Genomic DNA, 15,537 nt, shown 5'->3' with positions numbered 1-15,537 from the left:
ATTCTCTCAACCAATCTCAAATCAGAAAAGAGAAAAATTGTGTTATAGTGGGACTACATTTGCCTTTCTTAAATTTAAAGTTCATTTCACAGCTTCTGCAGAAGAAGAACACATAATTCAGTCCTTAGGAGACTTTAATTTCTTCCTGGTTGTCTCTTGCTTGTACAATTATTTCGGTGGTGGCCATCTCCCTCACAACACTTTGACTTTTCAACTAATAGGGTTATGAATCTCCTCCCCCATAAAAATACAAAGCTGTGGTCCAGTTTTCGAAACGGTATTCCATTTGCAGAAGTGCTAAACTTTCACACTTCAAGGGGAAGCCAGCATCAGGAACAGGAAGGAGAAGCAAAGTGAGCCGTCTTTCTGGAACCAAACAGGGGTAACAGTGAGGAGCAAAATGGATATTCATTCTAACATGGGGTTGTTCATGGGGCTGCCAAATCTGGGATTCCTGCCCATTTTGTATGGAAAGAGAACTCATTCACTTCTGTCCAGTAAGGGAGCTCAGAGGAAGGGACATTTTAGTTTCCGCTACAGAGTTTGGAGAGCATTAGTTTCATAGGCTGGATGGCACAAGCAGTGGGGCTCATTTTATTATGGGTGAAGTGGGTAACTTAACTACAAATCAAACACCATCAAAAGAGAAGACTCTTTAATGTTGGGCAGATTGGAAACAAGCAATCCTTTAAAATAACACTTCTCTATGAATGAAAAAATAAAAGCAAAATCCAAGCAGATGTTCAAGGTCATTACATCAGGATCCCGGGGTGTCACTTGGCTCTGTTTCTTGTTCTGTCTCGTGGGAGTAGCAGCATTTGTCTCCCAGCGAACAGTTGCCCTGGGAGGGAAAACAACATTCAGTACCGCACAGTCTCACAAGCTTTTTTGCACACCCTCTGAACTCTATTGCTCAAACACACACCCAAAAGAAACCCCTCCAATCCTATAAGGACCACTCTGGACCTGATCCTTACAATGAAGACCCTAGAAATATGGAACCCAAGAAGGGTAAGAGGGCCATGACCCTCCTCCATTAACCCTCCCTCTTGCAGGCAGGGTTATCTTCAGCTGATAATCACAATGTTTCCTTGATGGGCCTTTCAGACATTTAGCCATCCTCCCAGTCTCCAGATGCATGACAAAGTACAGTCCTCACCTGACGAAACCTTTTGCAGGGGAAGTTCTTCAGGTGAGCCCCATCGCTCTCTCCTGTACACACTTTCCTCTTGTTCTGGTGTAGCTTTCTTTTTTCCTGCAGGGAGGAGGAAATCCCGCCCCTAACCCAGCAGAGTCGTTAGGCCACCACCCAGGAGATTGCTGCCACTGATGATGATGATTCTGTTTTAGTGCCATCACTGCAACAGTTCACAAGGCGGAGTTACAGCCAACACCTGGCCAGGATGGTAAGGTAGAGAGGGAAACGAAAGGGACCCATTTACTCTAAAACTGGAATGGGTCTGTTTTCCTCTCCCATCTTGGCTAGACATGGCAGAGAGACGTGACAGCAGCAAGTTATGGGGGGGGGGAAGGTGGCAGCAATACAAGTCCCCATGTGACAGATCTACTTTCTTGCAAGAAAGAGCAGGGAAGAGTCAGCACTAGAAGGAAGCAAACCATACGTTCTCTATGTAAAGCTTTCTTCCAAAGCACATGTACTCTAAATCATTTTCCAAAGCACAATTCTGGAATCATCTTCAGGAGGTAGGGAATAGCAGCCCCCTCCACCCTTTAATTCCCTTCCCCAAAAAAGGCAACACTAGGTGGGCACTTTTCCACGCGCCCACCATTCCTGATTCCCTGAGAACCTTACCCAATCTTGGCTCTCACTTTTGGTCCCCAGAAAGGTTCTGGATTCAGCTGGAACCGTTTCAGACCTTGTTTTCTTGAGTTAGGATTAGCATCTGCCCGGACCGTGAAGGACGCCTGTAGCCTGTGAAACACAAGAGAGTCAGGAAGAGAAGTGGGCAGAACAAGATGTTCAAGATTGAAGCTCATAAGCACGCATAATCCTTTCTCATGACCTTTCTTCCCATTTTGCAAAGCCAATGTTACTTTAAAACAACAACAACACAGCAACTAATAGAGGAGTTCTTTCTTGACTGCCACCATTTCTCACCCAGGAGAAACTGAGCTGAAAGTGCCCACGTTGCCCATCCCAACGTTCCCTCTTGCCTTCTCTCCCCAGCACCTACTTGGGCTCCACCGAGAGGATGCAGGCAGCTGGGCTGTTCTCCGAGAGGCGCTCTCTTTTCACGGGATTCAGTTTCTCCTGAAGACAGAAAGGTGGTCAGTGAGAGGGAAAGAAAAAGGATTTCATCTTAGTCTCTCCTCCAAGCAGGAAAACTGGGCCAGGAACAGAAGGAAGAATCAGGCTGCAGAGAGGGATGGCTGGCAATTGGTCTCTTGCAAATATTTTCTGGGCCTTTTTTCTCCAGCGTCTTCACCCCATCAGAGCCAAAGGGAGAAACATGAACAGTTCCTTTTTCGGACCTCTCTCAAATCTATTGGCCCACCTGGCTTGAGATTCTGGGAGCTGGTAATCCAAAGAAGGAATTTTTCCTATCCTACCCCAAGATGCACAGAGCGCAGGTGTAAAAAAAAGGTGTAATACAAGGAATGTCAGTTCTCCATGAAAACTAGAGCAGGGCAATAGCAAGCCATTACTGGAGTAAGACAGAAGGATAGGATGCAGACTGGCGCATTCCATCCCTCTGCCCTAAAGATGGTGGAGCCAATACTTGAGGGTAGACCAGAAGAGAGGGAGCCTGAAGCCTGGAACATTATGGGAAAGCATCTATAGTTAAAAATCCAGAAAACAGAAATTCCTTTATCCAAAGGCAAGACCTGGCTCCACTCACCCAGCAGCGCATGATGTCCCAAACTACAGCTGCGGGTGCATCTGTTTTGATGGCACTTCTGAAGGCATGGGAGAGCGACACCCTGTAACCAGCATGGAGGAGAGCTGATCTGCAAGAGAAAGGCAGAAAACAAGGCTTGCACAGCGATTTCTAGCTTCCAAAGGGCAAGACGCAAACAGAGGTGATGGCTGAAGTTCTTCTTACTTTGAAGTCCATTTTGCAAGGAGGAGAGACTGCAGTCCATATCACTTGGCACATCATCATTAGGATTTGGATTCTCATTTGGTATCATCCAGATAATTTCAGGGCATTGCCCTAAACAAGTGCTGCTTATTGCTACCAGAACCTGCCAACTAATTCTTCCCAACTATCCCACCAGACACCCATATCCTATTAAACAAACAACTCACACTCAAGAGCCCGGATCCCACTCCAAAAGCAGGTATGTTTTATGAGCTAGGTAAAAACAAAACAAACTCGCCTTCCCAGTGAAGGAGAAACATTGAGAAACTGTACAGGGTCTGGGGCTTCTAGCACTCTGGATTATGGAACAAACCTCCAGCAACCCAACCTCTAACAACCTACCTATTCTGATCCAAACTATAAAGCCCCAGGAAACTGTAAGACACTCTTACCGGAGAAGACGGGGCCCCTTTTCTTCCTGTGCAGCAGGAAGAAAAGGGATGAGGCCTCTGCCTGGATCTCTAAAAGGTTCTAAAGGCTAGTCCAAACACCACAATGGAGCTGCTGCAAAACCTCTTCATCCCTCCTTTGTGGGATCCTTTCTGTTTAGGGCAAAGACAAGCTCTCCAAATCCAGCCCCCAATCTTACCTGAACTGCAGCAAGGAAGGACTGTTGCAATGGATGGTTTTGCAGAGATGATCAAGGGTGTAATAGAGAGGGACATCACTGAGTTCCTACCAGAGAGGGAAACAGATGCTCATCAAACAGGATATTGGGCCTCATGCTGCAAAGGACAAAGCATCACTAGCTTCTCCTAGAGGAAATCTTAGCAAATGCTACTTTTGAACTTTTCAGCCTCTGAGGAACCCTTTGAATGCTGACCCTCCTAAGAAAGAACCTCTGCAGATTTGCTATGTCTCCCTTTTGCTCTCCACAAACTTAGATGAAACCAGACACTCCTATTGCCCTAGGAATGTTCTCTCTCAAGGAAATGTAGATGTTCCTGACTGTTCCTTTTCAGGTGCTTCTAGAGATTACTGCTGAAACGAGGATGGGGAGTTTCAATAGTACTCTTTAGTACCATCCCTTCTGTTGTTGCTTTACTCGTGCAAAAGGAACATGGCTCAAGAGGCATTTTCTCCCACCTTTTCCATGTGGGCAATGGGAGACGGTAGAAGATGGTAGAAGACACCTTTCAAGCAAGGCCTCCTCTGCATAACCCTGAAGAGAGATATCAGCATCCAAGAAATCCCAAGACATAGCCTTAAAAATACTGCCCTTCAGAGAAAGGGGTGGAGCATGGACATACCCCTCTTCCTTCCACACGCATGTTATTTCCAGTCCAAACACCTAGCTCCACATACAGATGCATTTCTTCTTGACAGCAACTGTGATACTTGCTCCACTCACAGACACCCCCCACCCCCACTGCAGAGTAGTCTAAGAGAATGAAACTTTATCTCTTGGCAAAAAAACTATTCCTGGTGGAGGGGATCATTAAGGAGCCCCAATCCTGGCTGGCAACAGACACTGCATTGCATTCTGCCTAATCACAGCTGTCATCCTTACCTCCATCACCATGCTCAGGATGCCCTGAATCCGCTGACTTGTTTGGAAGCGCCCTGGGTTGTTTCCAACTGCTGAGAGGACTCTCTGGACAAAGCCCACGTCATGGAGAGGCTCTGCCCATAAAGGGCCACCCAGCTGCAAAGACAAGGAGGAAAAGCAGTAGCGGCACAGGAGTAGCAGTTTTTGGGATCTCCTGACTGAAGGCAGGCGCATTTTGCTAAGGAGCTCACCTGGTGGTGCTGGTGGCACTGTTCACAAGATGGTCCCACAGGAGGTCCACAGGCCGCCTTGTAGTTGATTCTATTTAATTACAGGGGGCAAAAAGAAGAAAATTCAAGAGAACCCTCAGGCTAGGCTGGGCTCAACTTTGTTGTTTTTTCCCTCTTTTTCAAAAAAAAATCTGCTTTTAAACGACCATACTGGGGAGAAGAAATGGCATTTCTTTATACTGACAGATACCACCAAGGTTCCCTCTAAGGTGTGCACCTGTGAGACTCTGCCCTCCTTCACGCAGGGTTCCTCCTCCCCCGCACACCCACAGTGACAGTTTTTGGACCCTTTGGTTCCAGTCATGATGGAACCCTGCAGAAGAGGGCGGAGTCATGTCTGAGAGGAGCAGAACCCCACCTACAGGGCCTGAAAATTAGAAGCAATGTTGGAGACCACCCACAACAGTCAGTGAGGCTGGACTATAATTACAACTCACAACAAGCCCATCTTTTCTTTTTTCTTCAAAGCATTTTCTCTTGCAATATTTCTGTTTACAGCTCTCATGAAGCTCAGTATCTAGCCATCTTGATTATGGGATTCTGGGAGTCCCAAAAGACTCAGACATACAGCCATAAGAAAAGTCTTCCACATTTCCAAATAACGGGGCAAGCAACTGAAGAACTAGGGAAGGCGCCTGTTAGCCCATCTGAGAGGGTTCCTGCCTTCAGGAGCCCAGGAATATCCGGCAAGGCTATTCTTCCTGGAATCTACCCCCACAGCAGAACACATGGAACTGTTGCCAGATGGTGCCATTAAAAATCCTCCATTTTCTTACTTGTTTCCATTGTCCACCACTTTGCCAAGCCTCTGGAGATGAAAAGAGCCACAGCCCACACAGTTATAGACCAAGGCCTGTTTACTGCAGAGAGGAAGAGATTCATGCTTGTTTTGTTTTTATAACATTACATATTTTTCCCTCACCAACTCTGCCCCCTGTAGAACAAACACAGAGGAAACCCTAAAGGAGCAGGAAAACACAGTCTGATCAGGCTCACCTGGCAGATGATTTGACCTTGGACTGTCCAGTGAAGACCCGGACAAAAACACGGATGTAAAAATCAACACTGACACACAAGAGTGGAACAATGTAGCGCTGGTAGCAGTTGGCACGCAGATCAAGACTGTGCAGGATAATTCGTAGAGCCTGATGGAAGAAAGGAGCTGCAACCGAGAGCTACTTTTACCTTTGGACAAGGATGTTATATTATGTGGCTACATCTTAGGCCATACACTGGATCTCTGAGTCTAGAGATAGTCTTCACACAGCATAACATTTCCTCCTGTTCCTACACTTCACCACTTTGAACGGCACTATTTGTTCATCTGACATAATTACGATGTGCGTGTGGACAGGAGCTTATATATTTAGAAAACTTTGGGAGGGTTGCTGTGAGTGGAATCAATTTGACAGTACATAATTACTAATTACTCAGTAAAGCAAGGAACAGCCAAGGTGTGAGGGGGAAAAAGGAGGAGGTGGTGGAATCACAGCCTTATTTATGACAAGGATTTGCCCCAGGAACTTCCAGTTGTTGCCACCTGTCCTTGGGAATTATGTCTTTTCTTTGGAACAAGTAGGGTCAGAGATGGGCCAAAAAGAGGAGGACAGAGCCTCACCCACAGGGATTCATTCATTCTACTCACCATTTCATGGCAGAACTTGGCCTTGATAGACATGGCCCCATATTTGCTATAGCAGGTCTCCCCAGAGTTCCCAGCCATCACAGCCATGTCCGTACATGTGACACACAGCAGACCTGCAACAGGATCCCACCCCCCCAGAGGGAAGATCATTCACAGAACATACAGCACGGCCTTTGTCTCTCCACAAATGACTCTAAGGAGGTTGCAAGAAAACTAGCCATAGAGACAATGTTAAGACAGAAAGTATAAAGAGAGAGAGAGAGAGAGAGAAAGAAACTCTACAGCCCAAGAAGTTCAATTGCTGGCTTTGGTTTCCCTTTTTCTGCAAAAGAAACGACAACAACTTCCTGCCACATGAGGTGGAGAACAAATACCCAAAATTTAGCTGCCAAAAAGAGAACTTCAGAAAGATGACCATATTCACCTTCTAGGAATATTCCTCTCCTCAAGAGAGCTTTGGGGGACTTAATTTGCCGAGACAAATCTGTGACAAAGCTACGGACAGGTTTCTCGCCCGGCCACGGCTTCCTGCCTAACATCTCCAACGTGGCTGCATACCCGGCAAACTCTAGAAGGATCACCGTTGCCCTCTCCTTCCTTTTTGTGGGTCAAGACAGGGCTATGGATATGCCCCATTTCCTAAGACCCAGAACTAAATGTTGATTTCTGCAGTATATTGTTTCTTCAAGTCACACACATAAACACACAAAGGGAGGAGCAAAGTAGAAGGATCTCCCAGGCAAAGGGGGATTGGGAGCCCTGTCATAAAAAATATGACTGTGGAAACTTGGTAATGAAGGGCTCCTGTGTTTGATCAACAGCATAATCAAGGGGCTGAAAAAAGGGAGCTTTGTCATTTACGTAGAAAAGCTTCACATGGCTAATCATGCTAGGTACCGCTTTACCTCCCTCATCCACAGCCTGTACTGCAGCATCAAGAAATATCGACGGGCTGCCGTACGGGTCCAGATCAATGACATCAAAGAGTTCTTTGGCTGCCTTCCGTTTGTGCATCAGCATCCTGTATATGGGAAGGAAACACATCTGTGCTTCAGGGGCAGAAAAAGGAAAGGGTCCTCTCAGTGATATGATACACCCGCATCTGGGACACAATGACTTAGGCCTGAAAGTGGAGGCCCATACTACAGAACAACTCTCCATACGTAAACTTTCCAGCCATTTGCCACAACTAAAAATGGTTCACTCCCTGGCCTGCCCATCTTCTACAGGGAAAGAATGTGTACAGAGGAGGAGAAGCCCCGAGTGCTACAGTCTACACACACTGACTCAGTGATGTTTAGAGATGTTAAAGGACCAACATCCCAGCTGCAAGCAACTACGTCAAGGATCTTTTGTGCAGTGACTGACTATGGATGCGCAGCCGAGCTTCACAAACTGTAGCTCATGTGGGATGCAGTATGGATTGCAGTAGTGAGGTCAGTGTCTGAATGGGCTCAAATCTGGTCAACATCCTGATCTGAGAAGCTGCCCCATACTTCATCTCTCTTGTTGTCAGAGGCAGACTGCAGAGGGAACAGATACAATGAAGATTATGTCTAATTCTCCCCCCTCATCTTTATTTATTTGTTTGTTTGTTTGTTTATCTATCTATAGGCCTTTTGCTAGCTTACTGAGAAAAGCAATGGCAGCCCAGCATGCTCCTCCAGGCTGCAAAAGTCCAATTATGTCTCCAAGCTTCATTCCAAGGATTTTCTGGAGGTAAGGGGCTTTGCCATTTCCTAGCAAACAGGAACACAAGCCAGCAAGCTACTGTGAAGCAACAGGTGATCTGCCTCACCTTCTTTACTAAAGCCACTCCACATCAACAGTTCTATTGCTTTCTAGGTTGAATGCCCAGATACAAGACATTTAATGGATAACTCTGTCAAAAGGAGAAGGAAACCAGCACCCAGACCTTAAATGGACAATCCCTAACTTACCGGGCATCTGAGAAACTTGAAGTCACCAGGTGTCTTACATCATTGAGCTGAATGTTTCGGTTCATGAGTTCAACAGCCTTGAATGAGAAGTCATTAGCTACCACACTGTGAAGGCCTGGCACCTCCTTGGCAAAGCGGATAGAGCGAAGTCCGGAAGCAGCCAAGGCCTCCAGCACTTTGAGCCCATCCTGCAAGGGACAGGAAGAAAGATTTAGCAGGAGGGACAGAGGAAATCCCTCGAACAAAAGAGCTGAAAAACAAAGAGAACAGCTGGCTTCAAATTCTGTGGGGAGCATGGCCCAGCCCTCAGAAGGCTATAGGCCAACAGGGTGGCAGTTCCAGGAATGTCAAGAAACAACAGCAAGGGCCACAGGGCAAGTCTTTTCCACGTGGTCTGTAGTCCAAAGGCACCATACTTTGACGCACTGCCAAGTGGAAGATTCCAGAGGAATCAAAACCAACTGCTATTCCCCAAATCCCAGATTCCTTATTGAGGAAGTCTGTGAAAAATGAAGAGCAATCATTCTGAGGGGATTTTCTTCTCTTTTCACACAAGTCTTTTTACTGAAAGTTTCTTTGAAACAAGAGTACAAAAGTCAACAATATGAAGACTAAACAGATAACACTAAATATTTTATAATTATATCCCATAATCTGAAGTCATAAGCATATCAACAATCACCATAGAGAGGTCACAATGCTACTCCAAAACATCTTTCCAAGCTCTCCGGGGCAGGGAGGAGAGCATCAGTAAGTTGATAACGGCTCACAGAATTAATAAATGCAAAGAGACTTCCTTCAATGACCATATGGCAGCCAGTTAGGTAACAGGAGTTATTTAAGCACAGGTTATTTTGCCTCATAAACACCCCAAAACACTGCAGTGACCCCAAAACCTATGTAATATACTGATAATACATTCTCTCTCTCTCTCTCTCTCTCTCTCTCTCTCTCTCTCTCTCTGTCTCTCTCTCTGTGTGTGTGTATGCACCAGCCATTGATATACACCGCACTTTGATGAGTAATTAAAGACCTGTCTCAAACACAAACTTTAGGTTTAAATTTCTGAAAGCCAGCACAGCATAGCACAGTAGTTAGTGAAGCAGACTAGAACAGGTGAGACTCATCTGAAAAGCTCACTTTGGACCAGTCACTATCTCTTCTACAATGTATGTGGTGACAGGATAGAGACAGAGAACATTTTATTCCTCCACCATGAGTTTCTTGGAGAAAAGGCAGATCAAAGGCTCCAATAAGCTGGTAACCTGTAGGGTGTTATTGAGAGCACTCTCAAAAGCCCCAACTGTACACAGAAGGAGGGTGCCACACCTGGCATACTTCTCCCACGACTGCTATTTTATGATCCTCCTGCTCTAGCTGATCTCCATCAGGCGCTTGTTCCAAGTCATCAGCTTTCTCGTCTTTTGAGGCATCCACGATTACTTTGGAGGCGCTTTCCTCCCCAGGGACCACAACTGGAAGGAAACAAAAGATGGATAGGAAGTCCATGCCTGGGTCCATGCCCGAATGGATATCCAGTCCTTAAATTATTCATATAGCTGCAGTAGTGTGTACTATTCAATATCAAGACGAAAAGTGCTGACAGAGAGATGCCGCGATTTAGCTACTTCCACAACATCCCTCTTGCCTCTTTAGAAGACCGCTCTGTTTTAAAACTGCAACACTTTAACTGGAGAGACATTTGCTACTGCTGCCACTTCTCTTTAATTCAGCTGCTACTGAGGGAAGGCAAACATTTTAAAGGAACTCAATAGTTGTTATTGGAGAAGATGGGGCCTGCAGCATTACACAGCACTCAAAAATCTAGAGTCCTCTTTTTGGTTAAATTTGCAAAACTTGTTTCATTAATGCCATCAAGTCACTTCTGACTTCGGCTGACTCTATGAAGGAGGAGATCCTGGCAGTCACAACCCGGCTCAAATCTTGCAAAACTCAAGACCACTGCGCTATAACTTGTGTAGGCCGATGACAGACACTCAGCTACCCTTTTCTAGGATCTTTACAGAGCAGGATTGAGGCTAAGCAGCAAAATGAATAGAAATAACTGTCACTTAAAGGAGATCTAGAAGTACTTCACTATCATTCAAGGAACAATCCCAGAGACTCCAAAGGCCTTCCCGACTCTTTTACACCATACTGTTGCCAACTGTACACAACAAGCCTGCCTAAACAGTGCACCATACAGGCCTGATCTCTGGAAATAGAACAATATCCCTAGGCAGAATACCACTGTTTATGCAATGTAAGAGCAGGGATAGTTGCCTCAATTCGGAGCTAACAGGATCAGTATCAACACCGTTTTCTGCAAGAGGCTAGAGAAAAATCAACTACCGGGCAGAGCTGGGCAGTGCCTCCTGATTCAGTTCCTGACTAAGCTGTTACTTCAAACAAATCAAAACCCGCCTAGAATGGACAGGAAAGACATTACCCTGAAAAATTCCCTGTATTAGGACTATTCAACAAGGAGGCAGAAAGAGGTGTCAGATCTTCCCCACTCACCCACCCACCCAAACAGTGACTATAACACATCAGTGATTTTATTACTGGCCTCTAGATGAAATAAAGAGGAAACCAGTGATACTCACGTGAAATCCCTTTGGATGACAGCTGTAAACGAGCAAATTCTGTAAGGACTGCACACCTGTATGTGAGAAAGAAGAGATATCACTGCTAATAATGTTGCGCTCACCTCATCATTTATTTCCTTAGGACAGCTCTTCAGTCATCTCATCATATCATTCTAGGAGAAATACAGTGTTTCTCCGAAAATAAGACCGGGTCTTAATTTTTGCTCCAAAAATGCATTAGGGCTTATTTTCAGGGAATGTTTTATTTTTTTCATGTACAACAATCTACATTCATTCAAATAGAGTCATGTCATCTTCTGGTTCCTGCACGATAGTGGAGGGCAGGGTTTCACTTAACTGGGGCTTATTTTGGGGCTAGGGCTTACATTGCAAGCATCCTGAAAAATCATGCTAGAGCTTATTTTCAGGTTAGGTCTTATTTTCGGGGAAACAGGGTAGTCTTTGTTCCCACACCAATTAATTACTCTTACAAAACTTCCCACAGCCAAAATACATGGGACATACAATAAACCATTCCCTTGAATGCACACTTACTAAATGTCTCTTTCCTTTCCCCTAGACCAGTGGTGTCGAACTGTGGCCCTCCAGATGTTCTTGGCCTTCAACTCCCAGAAATCCTGGCCAGCAGAGGTGGTGGTGAAGGCTTCTGGGAGTTGAAGGCCAAGAACATCTGGAGGGCCACAGTTCGACACCACTGCCCTAGACTCTTCACATTGCACTACTGGTTGGTTGGTTGGTTGGTTGGTTATCTATCTATCTACCTATCTATCTACCTATCTACCTATCTATCTATCTATCTATCATTTGAGTTTTATCCCGCCCCTCTAGACAACGTCTACTCGGGGCGGCTTACATAGGTTAAAACACATTAAAATAACATAAAAAATGCATTTATCTACAATTATACATTCAGTTATGAAAAGTACATTGGGATCAACCATTCCCAAGGAAGGCATTTAATACACCAGTTTTCAGGGATTACTGAGCACAAGCTTCATTAGCAGGTATCCTCTTGCCCACCAGATCCATGCCCTAGAAGACCTTTGGTGGTAAATGAGGACATGTATCTCACAACAAAGTAGGCAGAATTGAGCACAAGAAAAGGAACTGAGCACCAGGAACTAAGAATTCTGTCTCCTTTCCTCTTTCCACAAATCTTTCTGCAATCCAAGGGAAATCAGCTATCTTCAATGTGGAAAGGATCTTCAAGTTGATAAAAATTAGGACCCATACCCACTGATGCAGGTCCTAGGAGCACAAACTCACCTACAAATAGTGAATAAGAGCACTTAGAACAGGAGTGCAGGCCTCTCAAGATCTCCTGCAGCTGATAGGGAAGACAATTCCCTTTGGTGACAAATACGCTTAACGCTTCACCACTGAAAAGGATGCCACACAACCTGAAATTTAAATGCTGAGGACACACAACCTGTGGGGCATATCTTGGGAAACCAAATATCTTCTCCTACGATGGACCTTCTAAGAGCTCATCCCATTTTTACCATAGGAAGAGACTTGTGGAATGGCCTCCTTTGATGCCCAAATGCAATACATTAACACACTCTCTTTCCTCATTACAAAGCTAATTCTAGAGTGGTTTTGAACTCAGCTACATCAGGATGCAACCCTAAACCCATCGCTGTCTTCAAAAAATTAAAAGGAAAAATCTTCCATGATTCCTGGGCAGATTCTAAAGGCCAACCTTCTGCAAAGTTTAATAGGAAGCAGCCTCTGCAGTGTCCTCTCTTTCGTACTTACGTAAGGTCTCTGTTGAACTCCTGGACAGGGTTGTAAAACACTTCGTTGGCACTTGGAAAAATTATTTTTGCTCTTCCTTCCGTAATCACAGTCTCACCATTTTTCACTGGATCACAGCCATCACTTTGGGCTGCTTTTGACTGAGTCGCATTTAGTTCTAGATTAGAGCCACTAGTTTCCATATTTTGTCCCTGATCATACTCCATGCTTTTGATAAAGGAACAATTTCTGACTTGAGGAAAAATCAAAGGCAATAAGTTCCAGCTTGTCTGAAGCTGCAGAATTGCCGTCCTTCCGTGCAAAGACAAGGTCTGTCTCGGGTACCAAAATGACAGTAGAGTGCTTGTCATCAGTTCAGCTTGTATTTCTGAAAATATAAGAAAGGTCATGCCTCTTCCATACTGTCCAGTCATTTATCTGCTAGTGCTCCTTTTCTGTATATATGTTATGGATAACGAGCCACTAGTGGAGACATTAGTAGCAGATACTGGAATTATTTTTTTCAAGGGGAAGAAAAAAGAGTGGCAAAATCCAACACTGGTTTTATTTGTGAAGAGCAGGTGGTTCTTTCCTTTCCTGTTATAAAACACCACATAATAGTCACACACTCAACCTATGCTTTTTCTGGTGCAGGAACATGAATGATCTCAGAGGTATTCTTAACAGGTATGTAAAGAAAAACTAATAGTTGGCATTAGATTAATATTAATATTAGCCAACAGCTAACAAGAGGCAGCTTCACAGCTCTCAGTCTTGCTCTGTCCATTACAGACACACCTCCAAATATATATTCTGAAATGTATCCATCTATATCTAAAGATAGATACTTGATTTTATTTAGACAAACATGAAGCATATCTTAATGAAAGAAAACACATGAAAATTGAAGCATCTTGACTAACTTGGGCTTGATTACCTACTACAGTAGTAGTTGTAGAAGAGGTACAAAGTAAAAATCAAACATAAAGAAGACCAAAAAGTTTGTTTTTCTCTAAAAGCTCTTTCAAACCCTTGAAATTAAACTGCAAGCTTCCGTGACTCCAGCTGCAGGCTGGCTAGCTTCCTTCCTTCCTTCATTTCCACTATACAGTACATACTCTTATTCTACCATTCTGGTTGTGGGTAGCAGATCAGATTAGCACCGGGGGAGGGGGGAGCGGAGATTTTAAAAAAGGCATGCTTGATTTGCCCACCACAAACAGTCAATTCGATGGCTGAGTTGTAATGTCACTTGCCAGAACACGGAGCGCAAGAAAGAAAACGTCCCGTAAGATAAGGAGAGCAGCCCTTCCCGAGCCTAACCACAACCCATCCCCTTAACCTGTCTCTGGACCCAGAAGATGTCCCTTGGCAGAAGCATTGCAGTGGTCACCCAGCACGCACGTCCACGCTAGATGGTACAGGATACGCCATATTGAAAGTTGCTAGTGGAAAATCAGCTGATGCTCATCTAACCAATAAAAGGAAAGCAGGAGGGAGGGGGACGCTCATAGAGTACAAACAGAGCGGGGTGGGCGGAGTTTCCCAAAGGCGGCGGCAAAATCTGGAGTGCTTTAAAGTCCTTTGCCAAGGACGAGGTGTCGTTCGTTGCAGCGCCGATTAAGGTGTACAGTACTGTACACGCATTCCCAGCCTGCAGCCTTTTTCCAATAAATTACTTCAGTAAAAGGTGACGGGGATTCAAATGATGGTTTAGGATTCAGGTTACTATGTCAGCTATCACCAGGTCCTGGCATTTAACAACAATGTTGTAGACTTCCTCATTATAGGAAATAAATATAATTCCTCTCGCATTATACAATTGAAAAGCTACTTACAAGGCAAGGTGTCAAAAGTCAGCCCAGCCGAGTTAACTGAGACCTATTTCCAGGCAAATACTGAACTGCAACCTTCTTGAAGGAACCGCTACTGAATTCCTGCAGAAGGAGGAGGACAGAAGGACCTTCCTCTTTTCCTACGACTTTCCACTTTTCCTAGCGTTGCTTTCTCCGGTGAAGCTTGTCTTCTCATGACATGTCCAAAGTACAACTTCTGTTTTAGCTTCTAGTGAGAGTTAAGGTTTGATTTCATCAGAACGTGTTAGTTTTTTCTGGTGCTCCATGGAATCCATCAAGATGACCTTCAAGACTACATTTCAAATAAGTTGATATTTTCCTTTCAGCTTTTCACATCAGTATACAGTAACTGGGAATATCATAATGTGCATTATTTTACCTTTCGTCTTCTAGCAACACAGCTTTACATGTGACTATTTTCTAGTTTCTTCATAGCTGCCCTTCTGAAACGCAATCTTCTTCTGATTTCTTGTCTGCAGTTTCCATTTGCATTGATAATTGAACCAAGATATAGACAGTTTCAATTCTTCATTGTCAGTATTAAAATTACATAATTCTGTAGACATTATTTTTCTCTTTTTAATGTTCAGCTATAATCTGGCTTTTGTATTTTCTTCTTTAGTCTTCCTTAGTAATTTCAACTCACGGCTGTCTTCCGCAATAATATGGGGTAATCTGCATATCTTTAGCTTCTTTCACCATTTTTACTTCTCTTTCATCTGAATTAATTCAGCTTTCCATATGAGATGGTTGGCATATAAACTGGAAACGGGAGATAAATGCACCCTGGTCTTTTGCCAGTAGGAACCATTCTGTTTTGTCATATTCTGTCCTGACAGAAGCCTCTTGTCCAGAGTACAGGTGGCA

At 44.4% G+C, this 15,537-nt stretch overlaps 1 protein-coding gene across 6 annotated transcripts; it reads right to left on the bottom strand.

The window, feature by feature from the left end:
* Nucleotides 1-640: 640 nt before the first annotated feature.
* TRMT1 (tRNA methyltransferase 1) lies at nt 641-14,304 on the bottom strand. 6 transcript variants are annotated; one of them, XM_020800328.3, is made up of 17 exons: nt 14,219-14,304; nt 12,836-13,202; nt 11,075-11,130; nt 9,798-9,943; nt 8,469-8,656; nt 7,434-7,549; nt 6,529-6,641; nt 5,880-6,028; nt 5,660-5,743; nt 4,845-4,914; nt 4,615-4,749; nt 3,694-3,779; nt 2,862-2,970; nt 2,196-2,272; nt 1,814-1,933; nt 1,160-1,280; nt 641-841 (listed from the first exon to the last, which is right to left on the bottom strand). In XM_020800328.3, exons 2-17 carry the CDS (start codon nt 13,183-13,185, stop codon nt 758-760), a joined length of 2,004 nt encoding a protein of 667 aa, XP_020655987.3. In that variant the 5' UTR covers nt 13,186-13,202; nt 14,219-14,304; the 3' UTR covers nt 641-757. The 6 variants fall into 6 exon arrangements, with proteins under 6 accessions (XP_020655987.3, XP_078241972.1, XP_020655988.3 ...); XM_078385846.1 differs by having other exon boundaries at nt 13,752-14,272; XM_020800329.3 differs by having other exon boundaries at nt 14,071-14,272.
* Nucleotides 14,305-15,537: the final 1,233 nt, after the last annotated feature.

The sequence above is a fragment of the Pogona vitticeps genome, chromosome 2, assembly GCF_051106095.1.
Source record: "Pogona vitticeps strain Pit_001003342236 chromosome 2, PviZW2.1, whole genome shotgun sequence".
In the NCBI taxonomy this organism is placed as follows: Eukaryota; Metazoa; Chordata; class Lepidosauria; order Squamata; family Agamidae; genus Pogona; species Pogona vitticeps.
This window is presented reverse-complemented; position numbering and strand designations above follow the sequence as displayed.

Excerpts from the sequence above, each read along its gene's own strand:
- TRMT1 (XM_020800331.3), bottom strand. The coding sequence starts at position 13,248 with ATGACTGGACAGTATGGAAGAGGCATGACCTTTCTTATATTTTCAGAA. Across the intron at positions 4,750-4,844 it reads AGTGCCACCAGCACCACCAG|CTGGGTGGCCCTTTATGGGC; the intron begins GTGAGCTCCTTA and ends TTGTCTTTGCAG. Across the intron at positions 842-1,159 it reads CCTGCAAAAGGTTTCGTCAG|GGCAACTGTTCGCTGGGAGA; the intron begins GTGAGGACTGTA and ends TTTCCCTCCCAG.